Source organism: Zonotrichia leucophrys, chromosome 11 (genome assembly GCF_028769735.1).
Source record: "Zonotrichia leucophrys gambelii isolate GWCS_2022_RI chromosome 11, RI_Zleu_2.0, whole genome shotgun sequence".
Classification (NCBI taxonomy): Eukaryota; Metazoa; Chordata; class Aves; order Passeriformes; family Passerellidae; genus Zonotrichia; species Zonotrichia leucophrys.
Window position 1 is genome coordinate 17420155 of NC_088181.1, and position 18599 is coordinate 17438753.

At 45.2% G+C, this 18599-nt stretch overlaps 1 protein-coding gene and 1 long non-coding RNA gene across 4 annotated transcripts in view; one reads left to right on the top strand and one right to left on the bottom strand.

Annotated features, from left to right (window-relative positions):
• Window positions 1-5147: 5147 nt before the first annotated feature.
• On the bottom strand, window positions 5148-7924 carry LOC135452987 (uncharacterized). Its single transcript, XR_010441744.1, has 3 exons — window positions 7815-7924; window positions 6950-7056; window positions 5148-5959 (listed from the first exon to the last, which is right to left on the bottom strand). It is a non-coding gene; the product is annotated as an uncharacterized LOC135452987 (long non-coding RNA).
• Window positions 7925-17203: 9279 nt separating this feature from the next.
• KCTD15 (potassium channel tetramerization domain containing 15) overlaps window positions 17204-18599 on the top strand; it is a 48751-nt gene continuing 47355 nt past the window's right edge. For 2 of the 3 annotated variants that reach the window (XM_064723566.1, XM_064723565.1), the window contains exon 1: window positions 17910-18186. In XM_064723566.1, coding sequence (XP_064579636.1) covers window positions 18184-18186 — 3 coding nt within the window. In that variant the 5' untranslated portion in view covers window positions 17910-18183. Of the gene's footprint in view, window positions 17680-17909; window positions 18187-18599 lie in introns of those variants that run through there. The other variant, XM_064723567.1, reaches the window with a different exon arrangement.

An 18599-nucleotide genomic window follows, 5' to 3' on the forward strand; every position in this document is an offset into this window, starting at 1 on the left:
GCTCTTTCATCTGAGCCTTTCTTCTGTTCTTCTGTTCTATCTGAAAAATATTTTACCTTAGAAGGGGAAGAAAAAAAAAAAGACAAATTTTGTGTCATTCCCTTTTCTTTCCTATGACAAGCTGTCACTTCTAGATATGGAAACCATATCACCATGTTGCTGGAGAGAATAAGTGGGGCACGATTTCTCCTTTCCTTTGATATGAACAAAGATTAAAGTAATAAAAAACTAAGAAGATGAGAGTGAAGGAAAAGCAGAATTTTTCAGCAGAGCTGCTGTTATTTTAGTATGACATTCTATGAAGCAACAGTGGCATCCAGTGGTAAATTTCCATAAGCAAGTTTCATATCCTGCTTTCACTAAGTTTTGGCTTACATCAGATTTTTTAAGTTTTTTTTTCTGGTTTTTTGGCAACAAGTTCTCAAAGAATCTTCCCCCTCCTCCTCCTCTTCCTTACAACATCAAAACAGTCACCATACACCCAGTCCTCAATACCAGTAATAGAGACCAAGCTACCAATTTTCTCAAAGGCTGTACATCATATCTTCATAGTCAGAAATTCCAATCATTACTCAGAAGCTGCAACATTGATACAAACACATTTTTAAATCATTCTCAGAAAAACAAAGGGCATTTTTCTTCTGGTGCCCACAAGAGTGCAGCAAATATAATTCTGTAACATCCCTTCCGCAGTCCCCCTTCCCATTTTGTTTTTCTGCAAGGCAATATGATCATTCTTTTCTCATTTAGTGACATTAAGATTGTTTTCACTTTATGATATCTCCTAAATAGATGCCCTGGACAAAAATGAAGGGCTTATAATTATAAGAGTATACTACAGCAGAAAGTCCATTCAGTGAATTTATTATGGTATTTTCAGGCTGAAATCACATTTGCAGTTAAGAAAGCACCTTGTGCTAGCACAAACTCAGTATCATTGTCAGTTTTAATTTGGTAAGAAGGACAATTGTCTCCTCACCAACACAGAGCTGAGCACTAAAATTTGTCAGTCTGGCTCTCAGGTCAATCAAAATTTCTGGTCTTATTTTTATTAGTATATGTCTAGAGATCTTTTAAAAGAATTGGTCTCAACATCACTAAAAATTATGGTTTTTACTTTGATTTCCAAGAGAGTTAAACTAGACTATCTTCTCCCTTTTAATGGGACAATTTCTCTATCTGCAGACCCCAAAATTAACCCTCAGAAAGCTATTGACTTATACAATGAGGTTCTCTGAAGGAAAGCCTTAGGTTTGTTTCCCTCCCAACATGATAAAACATAAAACATCTCATGAAGAAACTGAAGTTGGGCCTGCATCCAGTCTTCATGTGACAAAACAGTAAGAGAGTAAATTGTGTTTTAATTGGTGTGGTTCTACAAGTATGAGAGTGCCTCATACACAACTTATCCCAAGAAACACAGACAGGAAAGGACAATTACTGCCACCCTGCTGAGGAGAGGGGGTAGATTAGGAAGAAAGTGTTTGACACTGAACTAACTACACTAAAGTGTATCAGCAAACTCTCTGCTACAGGCCTTTACTCCAACCCATCTGGATTGTCCAAACCCCTGCCACCAGAAACAGAGCAGAGCAATTCACCCTTTGGAGTAAACAGTGTATTTTATTCATCGTGGTACCAAAATACCCAAGTTCATGAATATTTAATTCATTTGTGACTCTACAGGTTGCTCACACATGCTGCTGTTAAATGCCTGATGTGGCTGCCCAGGAAACCAGACATCTGAGATTAGCCTACCCCACTGCAGTCCAGCACTGAAATGCTGGATTTGTGGGTTTAGGTATTTGTTAGCTTGTTTCCCTCCTTGAACTTGGCAGTTCCCAAAGCATTCTTTTTGTGGGAGCAGGCAAAAACTTGCAGATGGAGTCTGCCCCCAAAGCAGGAAAAGGATTCAGAACTCTTATAATATATTGTTCTAGCAAGTGAGATATTAACATTAAAAATAGAAGAAAAATGCATAAAGAACAAAAGAAGCTCAAGATTTATGGCCTTCTGATGAAGGGGGAAATCCCATATGATTGGAGCAGGCAGCTATGCACAGGAGATGAGCCTGAACTACAAAGCAGAACCACGACTGAACTTGTGCTGTGCTTGGGATAAAGCAATCTTTCAGTAGCAAAGTTGTAACACAGAAAAATCTCAAGACTGGCATGGAATGATCAATATCCTATGGAATGAAACCTCAGAAGAATCAGGTATTTTAAAGCAGAACTAAAAGATTAAGATGAATTTTCTTTTTTTTCTCCCAGGCTTTTGAGCTGAGCTAGGAAGTTCCTGAACATCCTTAATGCACAGAGCTCCCAGTGAATTGCAGACTCGTTTTCCACAACATACTTTGGAAATAAACACAATAAAGCAAGATCTCTGCAGCTCTGAGCCCAGATTTTATGCAAGTTCTAACTGTAGCAATGTGACACCAAGCAAAAGGTAGTTCCAGTTCCCCCTCTCCTTTCTCCTGTAGAGTTCCTCCCTTTCTCTCTTCTCTCCTGCAACAGGAGGCTATTCCCACACTCTGCAGAGGAGCCTGCCCAGCAGCAGCTCCAAGGGAGCAGAACAGCAGAACCCAAACTGGGTTTGGGTCACTGGGGCTCCAATGCTGGGCTCCAGCTGCACCTCCATTTCAGGATCAGACTAGAACCCCCCAGAACAGCAGCATCCAATGATCCTGATAATCTGGGATTGCACCTGGAAGCAGTATTACAGAAGACTCAAGAAAGAACTCAAGTCAAAAACCTGCTAGGATCATCATAGTTACTTAGATGACATTTTTCTGCAAAGATACTTGAATACCCAAAGGTAGCTAAACCTGTACCACATAAATTTATTTTCAGTGTAGATTAAGAATTTAGGGGAGGAACTTAAGAAAATAAGCTTTCTTTGGTACCTTAGAAGAGATCACTATTCATTAAGAACATACTCATGTTGCCATGTACTCTGGTTTGGACAGTAAGAATTATGAGATCACAAAATATGTCACTCATCTGAATTTCATCTCCAGCAGTGGTTTCAAACATCATACAATACATTTTTGTGCCAAATACTGCCATTTATCACTAATGGATCTCTTGCTCCTGATACCATCTTTCCACCAGATGTCACACTTCCCCTTCACCTGCTAACTCCAAACCTCTCAATATAACCCCGTGCACAGATGTATTTGTTCTTTTGCTGACCATTTCCACACTCTATCCTTAATTAAATTCTATTGGTTTGCAGCGGCAACACTGCATTAAACACCAAACCATCTAACTTGTGCAGTTAAGTTCAAGACCTCACCTATGTACTGGTGCTCCTGCTGTCATAAACAGTAAAAAATCTGCACTGTTCTATTATGCTCCAAACCCCACACATTTGTATAAATCAACTGGTTATTCAAAATGACAAAAATTCCTTTCCTAATGCCCATTTTTAAACAGTACCATTCTTCAGGGTCTCATTTTTCAGACCTCTCAACACTCTAGGTTAACCAGAGGAAAAAATCCATTCACATTGACCAAATGCACAAAACAGAAGCATTCTTTTCAAACCGAAATGCCTAAGTGCCAGCACTAAATAAGTGTTTTATGATACAATTTAACACATGAAAAAATGGGAGGTTCAAATGAGTAGTACTTTAAGCATAAGAGCAAAGTTTGGTCCAGCCCTGCTACCTTGTGAGATGGTTGGTTTTACTTTACTGTTTCTAACAGCTGTGTCAGAAGTAACCCATCAGCATTAGCTGTCTTTGAGTCTGCAGCCATCCTTCTGTTTTGATAAATGCAGTGTTAATGTATTAATGTATTATTTTAGAAAATAATCCATGGAAAGCCACAATTTTGAAGGTAGCATTACCTCAGCCTCAGAGCATGCTGCCACATGCAATGCCATGGTTTAGTTTATAGATTTATACAATTCCTTCCCTGTCCTTTGACAATGACCTATTTTTAGACACACATCACACTGAGTGGGTATGTCACTTGATAGAATCCCATCCTGAAGATTCAAGTCTGTCATAAATAAATATGTAAGACAAACTGGTACATACAAGTTGCCTCTGAGACCTGCTTTCAAGTCCATTCCAGAATGCAGTGAGTGAAAATCATTTCAAATGAATGTCTGCTGGTCTCTGCCATGTTTCTTCTCTGAGAATTGCAGATCACAACGTAGTCAAGCATTTCCAAACAGACAGCTCTAAGAAGGGACAGAGGAAGGCAGAAAGGAAACCTTCCACTAACCAGGTGCAACCCTTTCCCAGCTCTTCCCCTTGCTGCCTCTTAGTGGGGAAGGTCTCTATTGTATCAGCTCATACATCTATTCTGCAGAAAGAAAAACTACTTTATTAGAAAAACAAATAAACAATAGCAAGACAACTTGCAATAAGTATTATTCTGAGGAGACAGCAGTTGGGTTCTGGGGGTTTTGTTGTTGATATTTTTGTTGGTTTTTAACTCCACCTAGGAAATATTGCCTAGCAACAATGGGAGAACCCTTCTAACAAAATGAATCATGCAGGTATTGGCTGTTTATTCCCATGAAGGGCTGTGTTTCCACCCTGTCAAATGACATCAAGGCCATGTTGCCAGAGGCATTGGGAGTTTTGACCTCTAAAAGGCAATTTTCTCACTGTCTGCTCAGAATTGTAACATTTTTCATATTGAAGGCTTTTATATCATATCTTGTAGGTTTCATATCTATAAATAATGTACTAAAATTCTCCAACACAACAAAGCACAGCTATCATCTTTACCTATTAACACTGTAAACATTAAATATCACAAAGTTAACACTCTATTAGCATAACTACCAGGCATCAACAAAAAAAAAAAAGGAAGCAAACCACATTAAATTGTGTGACCAAGTTTAATGGAAATTAACAGAGGCCAGAACTTGGTTCATAAAAGTTCTGAATTTCAGAAAGCAAGTATCTACTAGATCATCACCAGATACCCATGCAAGATTAATTTTGGATTTCCTTGCCCAAGTAAATCCTCCCTTAATTTCTTAATGGAGCTATTAAAAAGAAGAGTTTTAAGCTACAGGCTGGATTAACAGCAAGTACACAGAAAAGCTAAGACCTATTATTTGCATAGAATGCAGAAGTATAAATCTCACCAATAAATGGGCATGTACAGTGTGTGTGTCCCCTCCCAAATTAATTCTTATTAAAGGCTTCCTAAATTTTAATTGTAACAGCTCTACTAAAATTAGAGTGAGCCAGTGAGCTTTGGTCCTAAAATTACTGCTTTCACTGTTGCTCTGCAAAGGATGAAATGCAGCTTGTGACAACTAAATTTATCCAACAAACATAGTTAACTACAGCCTTGTACACACCAATATTGTGTTTTTCAAGAAAGGAGACAATGAGAAGTCCCACAACTCTACAAGGCTGTTCTGCTAACTGCACTGTTCAATACCATCAGGGATTTTTTTGCTTGCTTTTGCCCACATCAAGAGTCATCAAATCTTTAAGAGAATCAGGATCTGCAAGTCATGGAAAGGCAAGCAGGTTGTCCCTGAGAACATCAGCATCTTCACAAAATTATTGTCTTGGGGGTGATGGTTGATCAAAAACTCAGCAGGAGCCAGCAGTGAGTGCTCACAGCCCAAGGGAATCCTGAGCTGCATGGCCAGAAGGTCAAAGGAGGTGATTCTGCCCCACTGCTCTGCTCTTGTGACACCCACTGGCAGTGCTGCACCCACTTCTGGTGTCCCAGCACAAGGACATGGAACTGCTGCAGCAAGTCCAGAGGGCTGGGGCTCCATCCAGTTCTGGTGTCCCAGCACAAGGACATGGAAATGTTGAGCAAGTCCAGAGGGCTGGGGCCTGTCCCTGTGAAGACAAGCTGAGGAAGCTGGGCTGTTCAGCCCAGACAAGGGAAGGTTCTTCTGTGTGGAGACCTCACAGCACTTCCAAGGTCTGAGGGGGCTGCAGGAAGGATGTTCTGTCAGAGCTGCAGTGCTAGGACAGGATAGTTACAGACAGACTGGAAATTAGGAAGAACTCCTTCACTGTGAAGCTGGTGAGACACTGGAACATGTTGCAGATTCCCCATCCCTGGAAGTGCCAAGGCCAGGCTATACAAGGCCTTGAGCAACCTGGTCTAGGGGAAGGTGCCCTGCCCATGGCTGGCACCAGGTGATGTTTAAGGTCCCTTCCAGTCCCTTAACATTGTGTCATTCTGTCCAGCTTTTCCACAAAATTATTCTATACAGTTTACAGAAATCAAAGCTCTACATAAAACAAGTACTTCTGGTGCATTCTTCAGACTGAAGGTTTTAGACTACACAAGCTGATGATCAAGAAATTAAATTCCTAGGACTTCAACTTCTACAGTCACAGGCAATCTCCAAAACAATGAGGTGTGAAATGAAATATAAGCACTCTTAGTGGGCTGGGATTTATAAACAATCAGTAACAGTTCCCAAAATAATAGTAATATTGAATGATTAAGTAATAATTTTCCTCAAAAATGCTCAAGAAAGATCATGCTTTGCTTCCAAAGAAGCTACATACTGGCAACCTTTCCCAGATACCTGTACTCTGGAACAGATATTTTGGCTATGTTCTTCAACAACATGATTGGTTTTTAATTTATTGAAGAATAAAGGCTCAAGACAAATAATTGGTTATGACTTTTTCTATATAAATTCAAAATATTAAAGTGCTTATTCTCCTATTTGATGAATTTGCTTGCAACATTTTCTTAGAATTGACTCCTATACTGTGTACTTTCTAGACTAGAAATACACTATAACTCTTAATCAACCACGTTACTACTCTGTTATCTTCTGTAGGCCACAAAGAAACAGTAACACAATTTCTGTTTCAAGCACTTGACTTAAACACCTATTTCTGGGAAGGCAAGTGTCAGCAGTGTTGGCACCCTACTCCTTGGAGAGAAAAAAAAAAAAAAGAAAAAAAACCACCCAAGAGTTGAGACAAGCTTACCATGCTTTGCAATGCAGTGTGAAACTCCAGAGCTAATCTGTAGCTCTATGGCTAGATTTATTCACCCATTCTGAATCCAGCTTCTGTATCATCTTCTTTCAATTTGGCTTGTTGAGAGAAACATTGTTATCAGTCTCAAAAAGAAATTAATTCCAAAATAAACAGACTTGTATATAGAAATCAGCTATTTTTCATCAAGTTTTTGCTTAAATTTCCTTACTATAAGGAAATCACACACGTCCTCACCACATGTGTTTAAGTGTATGGCTGATGCTGAGTTTATAAAAGTATATAGCCAAAGAGAACATGTATTAGACACTTCCACATGTACTTGAGAAAAAAACCCAGGGGTGGGGAGGGGGAGGCTGATTATAAAATAAAAACAGAATCTAACACATGTCACCTTATAATTTCTCCTGAGAACTCGTGATGTAAACATCACAAATGTACCTAGAGGTGTAAGTGTGCTCCAAACTCCAGCCCTGGAAGCAAGGGCCCGTGGAAGCGCAGGCAGCCCGGGTCCGAACCGGGCCGGCAGCAGCAGCACAACCCCGGCAAGGGGAAAGCGGGGCCGGTCCCATCCCAGCTCCCAGCGAGCAGAGCCGGTCCCATCCCAGCTCCCAGCGAGAAGGGCCGGTCCCATCCCACCGCCCCATCCCAGCCAGATCGGCTGACAGCACAGCCAGCCCTTAAACCCCGTGAGGAGCAACACAGAGCTCTGCGGGAAATTTGAGAAACTACCGCCGTAACTGCATAAATATTGGGTGTTTCTTCTGTGGTACAGCCACAACAGCCGAGTTAAGTACAACGCAGGACCTAGGCAGATTTATAAGTAATTTTTAATTAACTGAACCCTAGAATATACCTTTGTTGCGACAATACTCCAGAGAGCCCGGTAACACAGATTAGGCTACCACACAGGCATTAATTAGAAACAACACCGCTCTCGGAGGGCCGCGGCCCCGGCAGATCCCACGGCCCGTGCCTCTCCCGCCGGGAGCCGCGGGGGCCGGGGTGGCCCTGCGGGGCCGGGGTGACCCTGCGGGCCGGCGTGACCCTGCGGGGCCGGGGTGGCCGGGGTTGGGCACAGGCCCGCGAGCCCCTCTGCGCTGCCACAGGAGCGATGGGCCCCACAAAGCGCCGGGCCCCCACCCAGAGGGTCCCGCTCAGCCCGCGGGGCTGCTCGGCAGCGCCGCCCCCACAGGGACCCCGCAGCGCCGGGCGCGTCCCTCTGCCCGGGGCGCCGCTCCCCTCCACCCCCTCAGCCCCCGGGCAGCCGCTCGTCTCCACGGCAACGGCGGCAGCGGGACGGGGCCGGCCGCGGGGCTGGGGCGGGAGCGAGGCTGGAGCGGGGCTGAGGGGGGAGCGGGGCTCAGGCGAGGCTCGGGGGGCAGAGGGACTCAGGCGAAGCTCGGGGGGCAGCGAGGCTCAGGCGAGGCTCGGGAGGCAGCGGGGCTCAGGCGAGGCTCAGGCGGGAGCGGGGCTCAGGCAGGCTCGGGAGGCAGCGGGGCTCAGGCGAGGCTCGGGGAGCAGCGGGGCTCGGGCAAGGCTCAGGGGACAGCGGGGCTCCGGCAGGGCTCGGGGGGCAGCGGGCACTCGGCTGCTGCCTGTGCCCCAGCGCGGCTCCCGCACCCGGCCGGGCCCTGCGGGCTCTCCCCGCGGCCGCCCTGAGGGCAGAACGGCGCCATGGGGACAGCCGGCCCTCGCTCGCCCCACGCTAGCCCCGACCTCGGCCTCACAAACGGGGACCGCAGCTTCTGTCCTGCATTATTCATTCTCTCACCAGTGGATATTCATGCTCTCACCCACCGAAATATATGTATCTGTATGTTCATTTAAAACTATTTTTCAGATTGCTTCAAAATTCAAATTAATTAAGATTAATTAAAAATTAAATCAAAAATAAAAAGCTCCAAAAGTGATTTTTTTTTTATTTCACTTACATCTTTAATGTAGAAGGAACTCCAGTGGGGTTGATATTTTTAGTTTCATGCAGCATAACAGGAGAGATGGGGACTTGCTATTCTACTGTGGCAGAGCTGCCGAGCAGGGAACAATCGGACAGGGGCTTCATCTGGGGAAACAACAGGCAAAGCTCTAGGGGTGAAGAGGGGACACAGGAGGAAGACTGAGGCAGAGATGTTCTCCAAGAGTAGCCTCATTTCCCTTCCCCTAAGCCATTCCAGTTTCCTACTGGTTCCACCAAATGTGAAGAGAAAAAGGAAGAGGAAAGGAGAGAGTCTTCCCTGCCTCTGCCATCACTGACCCCAGGAAAGCCACGGCCACAGTCACCCACTCTGCTTTACCATTCCCCAGATGCAAGAAAGAAGAACCTTAATCCTCTTGGAAGAGCTGCCCTTTTCACAGGCAAAACATGTGCCCTCCCATCCCTGCCATTCTGGGAATATGAATGTAGATGCTCATGAAAAGCAAGTAAATACCTGGTCCACAGGGGGAAGAGTCTGCGTTTGAATTTCAGGCTTGTGACTGAAGAGAGAAACTCTAAAAAGCACCAGATGAGAAGGAACATGGGATCCTGCACAGACCCAAGTGTAATTTTTACTCACATCCTTTATCATTTAATCAGAGCTGATGACATGACTCTTGTAAGCAATTGTGTGGTCAATGTTGATGCCCAGATGAGAAATGGGCTCCAGTGTGTTGGATAAACAAAAGTATCAGTTCTCCAAAATTACCAGTGTCATCTGAATTAAGAGGCAGGAATTGAACAGCAAAGCACAAGGAGAGGAAACTGGAGGGTCCTGGTGATGTAGATGAGATTGCTTGTCCTCCTTGGACACCTTCATGGCCCTGTTGAATGAAGATCATTTCCACCTGTCCAGTTCATTGACCCTTTTATCATTAAATCATCAGTTCCTCAGAGGAAAGGCAACTCCTAGCCAGGAGATTCCTTGGTTATGTCATAACTCAAGAATATCTTGTGAGGAACAGGAGGTGGTCTGGAAAATAACTCCAAGATGAGGTTTTACACAGAGAGACACTCCTGAGCCAGCAGCAGAGCAGCCAAGGCTGATCTCCTCTGTTAGGCTTAACAGAGTGCAGTCAGAAATGAGGGATTAAAATGAAACTGTTTCATGCAAGGACTTTTCAAATGCCTTTATTCACCAAAGAATAGCACATCTGAAAATATACGTGCACCTTTTCCCCAAGAGGATATCTTGACAACAGAAAGCTTAACTGAATAGCATTCACACAAATACTAAATGTGCACAACAACCCTCTGCACAAAGCAGGCTTAGCATAATGCTCCAAAAATTAACAAGACTGAACCAAGTAATTGCTGCTACAAATCACTTCAAGAAGGATACTATGCTGGGGCTAGTAGTATCAAATAATTTTTATTGCAAATTGTATTGAATTCATCTGTTTACAGATTTCTTCTACAAGTTCTACATCTCAGAGGCTAATTGCAAACTAAAAGTTGGATATAAAAATACAAATTATTTCCTTCAATAATCGTTCAAAGTGAAGACTGGCAAAATCTGTGACATTGTAATAAAACACTTGAACTAAAGTTTAAACAAAGGTTTAACAAAGACTTTTATTACTCTCTTCTCTGTGCACCATTCAACATGCACTTCAAGATGAGAAATGTGCCTCATATTTAAGGAGTTTATTCCAACAAGCATTCTGTTCTTTTTTTTTCTGAGAAGAAATCCATGACAGAATGTGGAATAATACAATGTTTACAAAGTCAAGAGTGCAAATCCATGGAAAATGGACATACATATGCATCCTCAAAGACACAGGTTAGGACAGATAAGTATAATTTCTACTACTTGGCAATGCTGTTTCTGTATCAGTTGCTTTAGGGATGCTTGTTTTATTAACTTTACATACTTGCATGACATCTGCTGTGACACCACGAATATAAAATATCCTACAGAGCCAGGATGCTGAAATTTCACTCTCACAGAATACCTGGCTCTGCTTTTCCAGCCAAACCCACCGTTAAAGCAAAGAAGGATATCCCTCAGTGTCTGTGTGAAAGGATGCCAGACAGGGAAAATGGCAAGCTCTGGGTAGCTGCAGATCTGAAATCAGTGAAGCAGAGGAGCAGAGGCCATCAGGGAGACGGCAAGGTCCCTGATTCTCCGGCCCAGTGTAAATGAGAGCCCAGCTGGCAGCGGTACTCGGGAGACCATACGCTAGCCGAGCATGGCTGGAGCGCAGCATGTTTCAACCATATGTCTGACATACTGCCTCCCTTCCAAGGGTCTCTGGCATGGCAGGGCTCGGATGGGCTCCGGCTCAGCTGGCCAGGTTCAGAGCTCTCCTCTCCTTTGTGCTGAGACAATGGCAGCGCGGCTGCAGCGCGGCTCAGCCCTGTGCCAGGGGCACGTTCTGGGCTGGAACCGCTCCAGCTGAGCCCGCCTGCGTCACAGGTGGGCAGGGAGCACCACCGCGGCTTACACGCAGAAATCAGCGGCCACAACACCCTCACTGCTCCCTTTTCATGCTGTTAACAGGGACGAGTTCTGTGTTGGGTGTTCTGCGTTGGGTCTCACTCTGCAAGTTCACTGTAGTCCCATAAATTCCAATTCACTAATTATTTTACCCAACAGATGAACATCAGTGCCTCAAAATATTCTTTTAGTTTTCTCCTTTTAATTCTGCAATTTGTTTCTATTATTTGGATATTTTTTTCAAAATAAAGCTGTGCTTAATTCTATTCCTGTGTGCTGTTAAATGCAGGTTCTGGAAGAATTTGTTCCATTTTCTTTTTCTTCCATTTTGATGTCCTTATCATGATACTTTACTGAACTGCTGCTCTCTCAGGTTCTGTCCCTGCCATGCATGATCCAAACCCCTTTGGTCTGGTATTTGCCAAAGAAAAAGCACGCTGAAATGCTGCTACATAAATAAGCAATGCACCTATGATTCTAGAGGTGCCCAAAGATCCTAAAAAGTGTAAATTGTTTGTTACAAAAGGGCCATTATGTCTCTATTCCTCATTCTCTATATTCTGTGAAGTGATTTTTTTTGCAGTTTAACATATTGCAGACCTTTGCTGGCAGAAGCAATGCATCTAACCTCCCTCAGAAGTGTATTCAGTGGGGAGCTGCCTGGCTGCACAGGATTTATACATCGTTCAGCTAAGTCAGCGATCCATATGCAAAAATCAAGTGTTCAGGGACACCATGTGGATTTGTGGCATTCTTCAGAGTACATTGTGTCTCTAATAAACCAATGAATGGATTAAACTCAGCCATAAAAATGTTTTCTCCTCTCTGTGACATATACAATATGGATAAGCTTTATTTAATAAACAGCTAAAAGCTAACACCACACACGTTACTTAAACAGGTTAAAAACATTCCTCAGTTTTATAACCTGTTTAAGAGGAGGAGGCAGAGCACTTAACAAAATGTGTGAAACTTGAAACACCATGCTGAACATTAACACGGGACATCTTGATTATGTAAATTTCATTTTGGAAGTGATCTTTGGCTTATAAAAGTTGGAAGCAGAAGAGACAAACAAACCTTTCCTATACTGTATTTCCTGACAAGCTATTTCATCTTGGCATTCCAGGACAGATTATTTCTTTGTATCATGCTGCTGTCACGAGTTAGGCACTGGATAATGGATAGTTTTAAAAACAGTCCATCTGTATTTAGTCAATAAAGTAATGGTTTGTAAACTTACTCAGCAGCAAGCTGTTTCTTGAAAAGAATAGAAGAGCATTCAAGGGAAAAGACTGACAAGACTTGGTTATTTCCTAATGATCAGATTTTGTTCTTTGCGTGGTCATGCTTGCTGCTCTCAGGAAACCTCTCATCTGTCTACAAATGACAAACAATTATTTGACTTAATTAGCAAACCCTGGGCCAAGTTCCTGTTCCAGATTGACTGGCACTGCAACTGGCTTGAAAACTTGCTTCAGCTGGGAGATGTCCTTTCTTTTTATTATTCCTCATGTGTCAACTGACTGCAGCAAGTACTGGGATTTCAAGATGCTTCACATTTTCAGGTTCCTCAGAAGAACAAACCTTTTTGGAGGCATATGTAACATCAGCTTTCCACAGCTTCTGTTTGTCCCTCATTCCCAGTGACAGGAGCGATGGTGGCAGTCACAGCACCCACGGTCACCAACCTCTGTGTTCAGATGTGTTTGTCCTTGGTGCCCCCATGGCCCAGGAGACAGAGCCAAACCCAGCTGTGAAAACCCACTGAAAGCAACAGTCATGGAGCCTTTGCTGACTGAGCAGGCACCTGGTGTCCAGCAACAACTTTTGAAATCCCAATTATTCACTCAAATCTTCTCTTCCAAGATAAAAGCCCATCTAAGCTACAGTAGTGTCTTAACTGTGACTGGGAGGAGTATTAATCTACATATAGACATTGATTCCTTTGTTTTAAAGGAACAGCCCCTTAATTCTCATTTATCTGCTTTAAACATTTAATGAAATGATAATTTTTCTCCCCTTCTTCCTGCTTTATCTTCAAATGTCTGGTAGAACATGGTGAGTTTCAGTGAGGACCAGGCACTCCACACTGGTAGTTGGTGGAAATGTTGGTATCATCACCAGAATGCCTCAAGTTCAGTTATGTAACATAACAAGTGCTGAAGTCAGGTTTAAACCTCAGGATAAAACCCATAAAGTAAGGAAATGAGCAAGGACTAAGAGAAGATGAGGTCTACTACCACAAAGTCACAAAAGGCCCTCAAGAACAACACCAACTGGAGTTATCCCGCTCTAATTCAGAGAGCACGGTGCAGAAGAGGTTGATATTGTTTGTCAATTTGTGACACTTTCTTTCACACATCTCGAAATATATTTGGATAATTTTTTTGATAGGAAATTTATATTCCTTCAAATCAGCATATTTTCACAATCTAGTAATATTCTGTCCTGTAACATACACGCAATTTATTATTTTTCTGGGGGGAAAGAAAAAAGAAAATGAGCTGGAGTTCCTTATGGGCTTCTCTTTCACACTGTCTTAGGTGTAAATTTTACCCATTTATTTTAAAAAATGAAAGTAAACTATAGAATAATTAGGTATGAAAACAGATCACAGAGTAGTTCTGTCCAATTCCATTTTTAAGCATCTGCAGAGAATACAAAGAACTGTTGGTAAGAAAAAAAATATGAGGTATGTATTTGGAAGTACTTAGGACTGTAATAAACACATGCATAGCATTTGGTTAAGAACTTTTAAGCACCTATGATAAATTACAACTTATAATTTATAATTCTAATATCTTGCAACCAAGCTCAGAAATCTTCTGCCACAAATTTTGTAGTGCTTTATAGGGAGGATAATAGAATTGTTGAGAAAATAAGTTATATTCAGTTCTAAGAGTATTTCTTCTTTTTTGTTCACTACATACTATTTAATATTTTCCTTTGTACACTTCTTGATAGTTGAGCTTTAAGTGAAACTCTGAAAAACAACATTAGGATTCAAAATACAGTGAAAGATTTTATTTTCAGGGTCACAAGTAGCATAGCGAGATTTCTCTCTTAAACAATGACACTTAGTATCTCTGTAGTTCTATGAATACTTTTGAAGTGTCATATTAAAACCAATCTCTTGGCCTTCAGGCAAAGAGAAGCAATTAGTCTTGGAGTTGTGAATAAATAAAAATCCATTTATATACCCGTCCTTGACACGTACCTTGCAAATCTTAGAAACTTCATCTAGTGGGAAAAGAAATGTTAAATCATGAACACCAATACTAATCATACCGCAATGTTGCTTCCTAAAACTGTTTAGTTTATATCAATCTTTTAAGCATTGATTCATATGTATATATTCTTACATATTGAAACAAAACAACAGAAAGGCACTCACACACTTGAGCGAGAAGAAAGAAACGAGAGCGTGCATATAGAGCTGGAACGTGTACCTTTATTACCTTCAACATTAATAGAGGCAAGAAAAAACACAAAGCTCCCAAGTCCATTGTCCTTTTCTCAGACACAGTAAAAACAATCCCGCACAAGTTCCGTACCACGCGCAGGCTTTTCATCCCAAGTGCTACTGTGTCTGCTTTGATCTACAGGCAAACAAACAAACGGAATCTTTATTATCCGTGCATCCCATTTCCACACAGCACAATTAAACAGTGCCTGTCACAGATGTGTTGGGATGAGTCAGATCACAATTTCTACTTTTCGTACAAGTGCAGTATTTTTAGGTCTTCTCTTTCCTCTTTAGCATGCCTCAGTGCAGAAGCATCCTATTTTTATGCAGCTCTGATTGCTGTTCGAGAGCCTCATATTTATTTTTCACTTAGCAGTCAGTAATTCACAAAGGAAGTAAAAATTATAGCGCCCAGTCATTCCAAACAGTCGGCCCGCGCCCCTCCAGAACGGCTGGGTGAAACTCGGGCTGCGTGCAGGTCACAGTGGAGCTGCTCCTCCTCGCATCCACTTGTTGACCAGAGTGCTGAGGAAATGGGAGCACTCGGGCTACAGCCTCCATCAGGTGAGGCAGCACTGCTGGGGACACGCCGCTGTTCGGGGAGTATTTCAGAATAAAACCTTCCCCTCTGTGCCCTGCTCACTGAGCCCCAGCCTGGAGGGCACAGGTGGGACAGTGACCCCCACACAGCATCACACCTGGCCTGATGGGATGGTCAAGGAAAACAAATTTTAGTCTGTTCTGGATGCAAATCTCTCTGCTGACCTAGTTCTCATTCTCCTTTTCATTTCAGAAGCTCAGCTAAAAATCCATAAATTAAGGAAATTAACTGATGGAGCCTCCGGCATCTTTGTAAGCTATTTAAATCTTTAAATTTACAACATCTTCTGCATATATCAAGTAATTGAACTAACTGCAGGGATGTAACTTTAATGAGAAAATTTCCCTCTTCTCCTGTAGTTTGTACTCTAGAAGGGAAAAAAAAAAAAAAAAAAAAAAAAAGCTCCCCTTAGGAGAAAAGTTTCTGTTTATTCCTGCCGCGGCAGAAAACTTTAACCCCCCCCAGTTTCGGGGTGTCCTGCCCGCATCGCGCCGCGGCCGCTCTGCCAGGCCCGGGGGCGGCGCGGGCGCGGGGGCGCGCTGACCTCTCGGGGCCGCGCAGCGTTGCGTAACGGCCGCGCGGCGGCGCGCGCTAGTGGGCGCTGCAGCCCCGCCGGTGCGCGCGGCGCCGTTCCGCGGGCGCGGAGGCGGCGGAGGGCCCCCCCCCATCCCAACAGCGCCGGGAGCGGCGGCAGAGCCGCGGGTGCGCCCGCCGGCAGCGGCCCCGCTCCCTCCGCCCAGCCTCCGTGGGGAGCAGCGCGGAGCGGGGGCGCATCCCCCGCGGCGGCGCGCGGAAACACGCGGGCACCGGCGGACCCGCGCCTCTGGCTGGAAGTTGAGAGAGGGATTTGCCTGTATTTTTTTTTTTTTCCCCTCATTCACGGGGGGGTTCCCTGGCGGTCCCCCCCACCGGTACGGGGGCCGGGCGCGCTGCGCGCCCGCGGAGCCGCCCGCGGAGCCCCGCGCCATCGCGCCGCGCGCTCTAATTGAAATGGCGCTTTTGGCCGGGGGCGGGCTGCCAGGGCGCTCCGCAATAGCACAATGCATGTCGATAGACGTCATTTGGTTTTAATGGCCTACAGGAAATTTGGCGTTTACAATGCGAGACATTAGCAAAGGGTGAAAGGGAGGGGGAGGCAGGCAGGATGGATGGCTGGGAATAATTGCAGCCCCCCCCGCCCCCGAGGCCCCCCGTCCGCACCTCGGCGGCGCTGGGTGCTGCAGGGAAGGGGGGGGTCGGGGCTATTTTTTTATTATTTATTTTTTAACTTCATCTAGTTTATCAACAAGTGCAGAGTGGGTGCTACCCTAATTGTAACAGAGGAGTCAAGAGATGTGAGAAACGTGCCCTGTGTTACTTATTTGGGAGCTGAAAATTTATGCCTAGTTGAAAATGCCTGGGGAAATATTACATCAGACCAAATGACAATGATTAAAATCAGCTTTTTTCCCCCCTTCCAACCCCCCCCTCTTTTCCTCCTTCTTCTTTTCAGTAAGTCTGTTGAAGGACGTGACAGTGGCCTGATCCTCCCCAGCACCGAACCGTTATCCCCCGGCAGGGCCGGGCCGGGCCGGGCTGCGCGGAACTCCGCGGGGCAGCGCAGCTCCCGCCCCGGCCGCGCCGCGCGGAGCGGCTCTGCGGGCGGCGGCGCCGGGGGCGCGGGCTGGGGAGCCGGCCGCCTTCCCAGCCTTATTTCATTTTCAAGGGCTGTATTTTATTTTATTCTGGGGGGGGTGGGGGGTGGGGGATGGGGGAGTAAATCTGCAGACCTTCACCAAAAGGAGGGAAAAATATCCAATTTTCATCGCAAAATTAGCTAGGGCGAGAGCAAAGGGCTGAGCTAATTGTAGCCTAATCCTCTGCCCTGCAGGCGTTTGCAAAGCCCTGAGCAAGAATTCGCTTTTTTTCCTCCTCTTCTCCCTTCCCTCTGTTATTTAGAGACGGGATTATTGCCTTTCTTCTCATAACAGCCTCGGCAGTTTCATTTAAAGGCTTTTTTTCCCCCCCTCTCACACACACACATATACACACACACGCACAAAATAAATAGAAAAAGAAGCAGCAAAAACAGGGGAAGAGAGAGGAGACAGAGAAGCTTTAAAAATAATAATAATCACAGCAGGATCTGCGGAGCAAAGATAGTAATAAAAGCAAAAAAGCTGAGCCCATCCACACAGAGCCCCGGCAGAGCCCAAAGCCAAAGGGGGGCTCGCAGATCTCTTCTGTGCTCAAGGTAAGGACCTCGGCAGCAGCAGCGGCTCCCGCAGCCGCCCGTGCGCCCGCCCGAGAGGGGAGCGGGGCCGGAGCGCGCCGTGCGCGCCGCCCGTCCTCGCATCGCGCCGCTCCGCGCCTGCTCGCGCTCCTTTTTTTTTTTTTTTTTTTTTTTTTTTTCCCTTCCCCCCCCCCCCCCCCTTTTTTTTTTTTTTTGGAAAGTGCCTCTTCAAACTCACTCGGCTGCCGGCTCCGGGGAGCAGCGGCGGAGGGGTGTTTTTTTAAAGCTACAGGAGCCGTTTGCGGCCGCCCCGCTTTGGTAGCGCCGCGCGTGTGTGTGTGTGTGTCTGTGCGTGTGTGTGTGCGTGCGTGTGTATGTTTTGTTTTGCTCCGCTCCAGCATGGGCAGCGCCGGCGGAGCCCCGCGGCCCGGGGTGCCCGCGCTCCCGCTGCCCCCCCGGCCCCGGCTCTGAAGACGGCCAAGCCCCAGCGCGGCGGAGGCAGCGCGGCTCGCTCTGCGCTTTCGCATGGTACACGCGGAGCCGCGGGCCCGGGGCGCGGGAGGGAGCGCGGGCCGGGGCGCGGGGGCTGGCGGCGGGGCGGCTCGGCACAAAGGGAAGGAAGGCGGGCGACAATGGGGAGCGCCGCGTATGGAAAACACGGGCGGGCTGTGAATGAAACTCTGGCGCCAGTGAGAGTGGAAGGCTTGGTTTGGGGTAGACTTCAAACCACTCTAGGCTATAGTTTGCATTCCTGCTCCTGCATGCGATGTGGCACACTTCTGCAAAATTAATACATTAGCCTGGCTAATGCTCACCACCATTGGCTGCGCGGAAAATGTGCAGGATCGGGGATTCGGGCTTGACTTTTTTTTTTGCATTCATCTAAGACATCTCCTTTCTTGTTATGTGGGAATAAGTAAAGGACGCCATGTTGTGCCTTT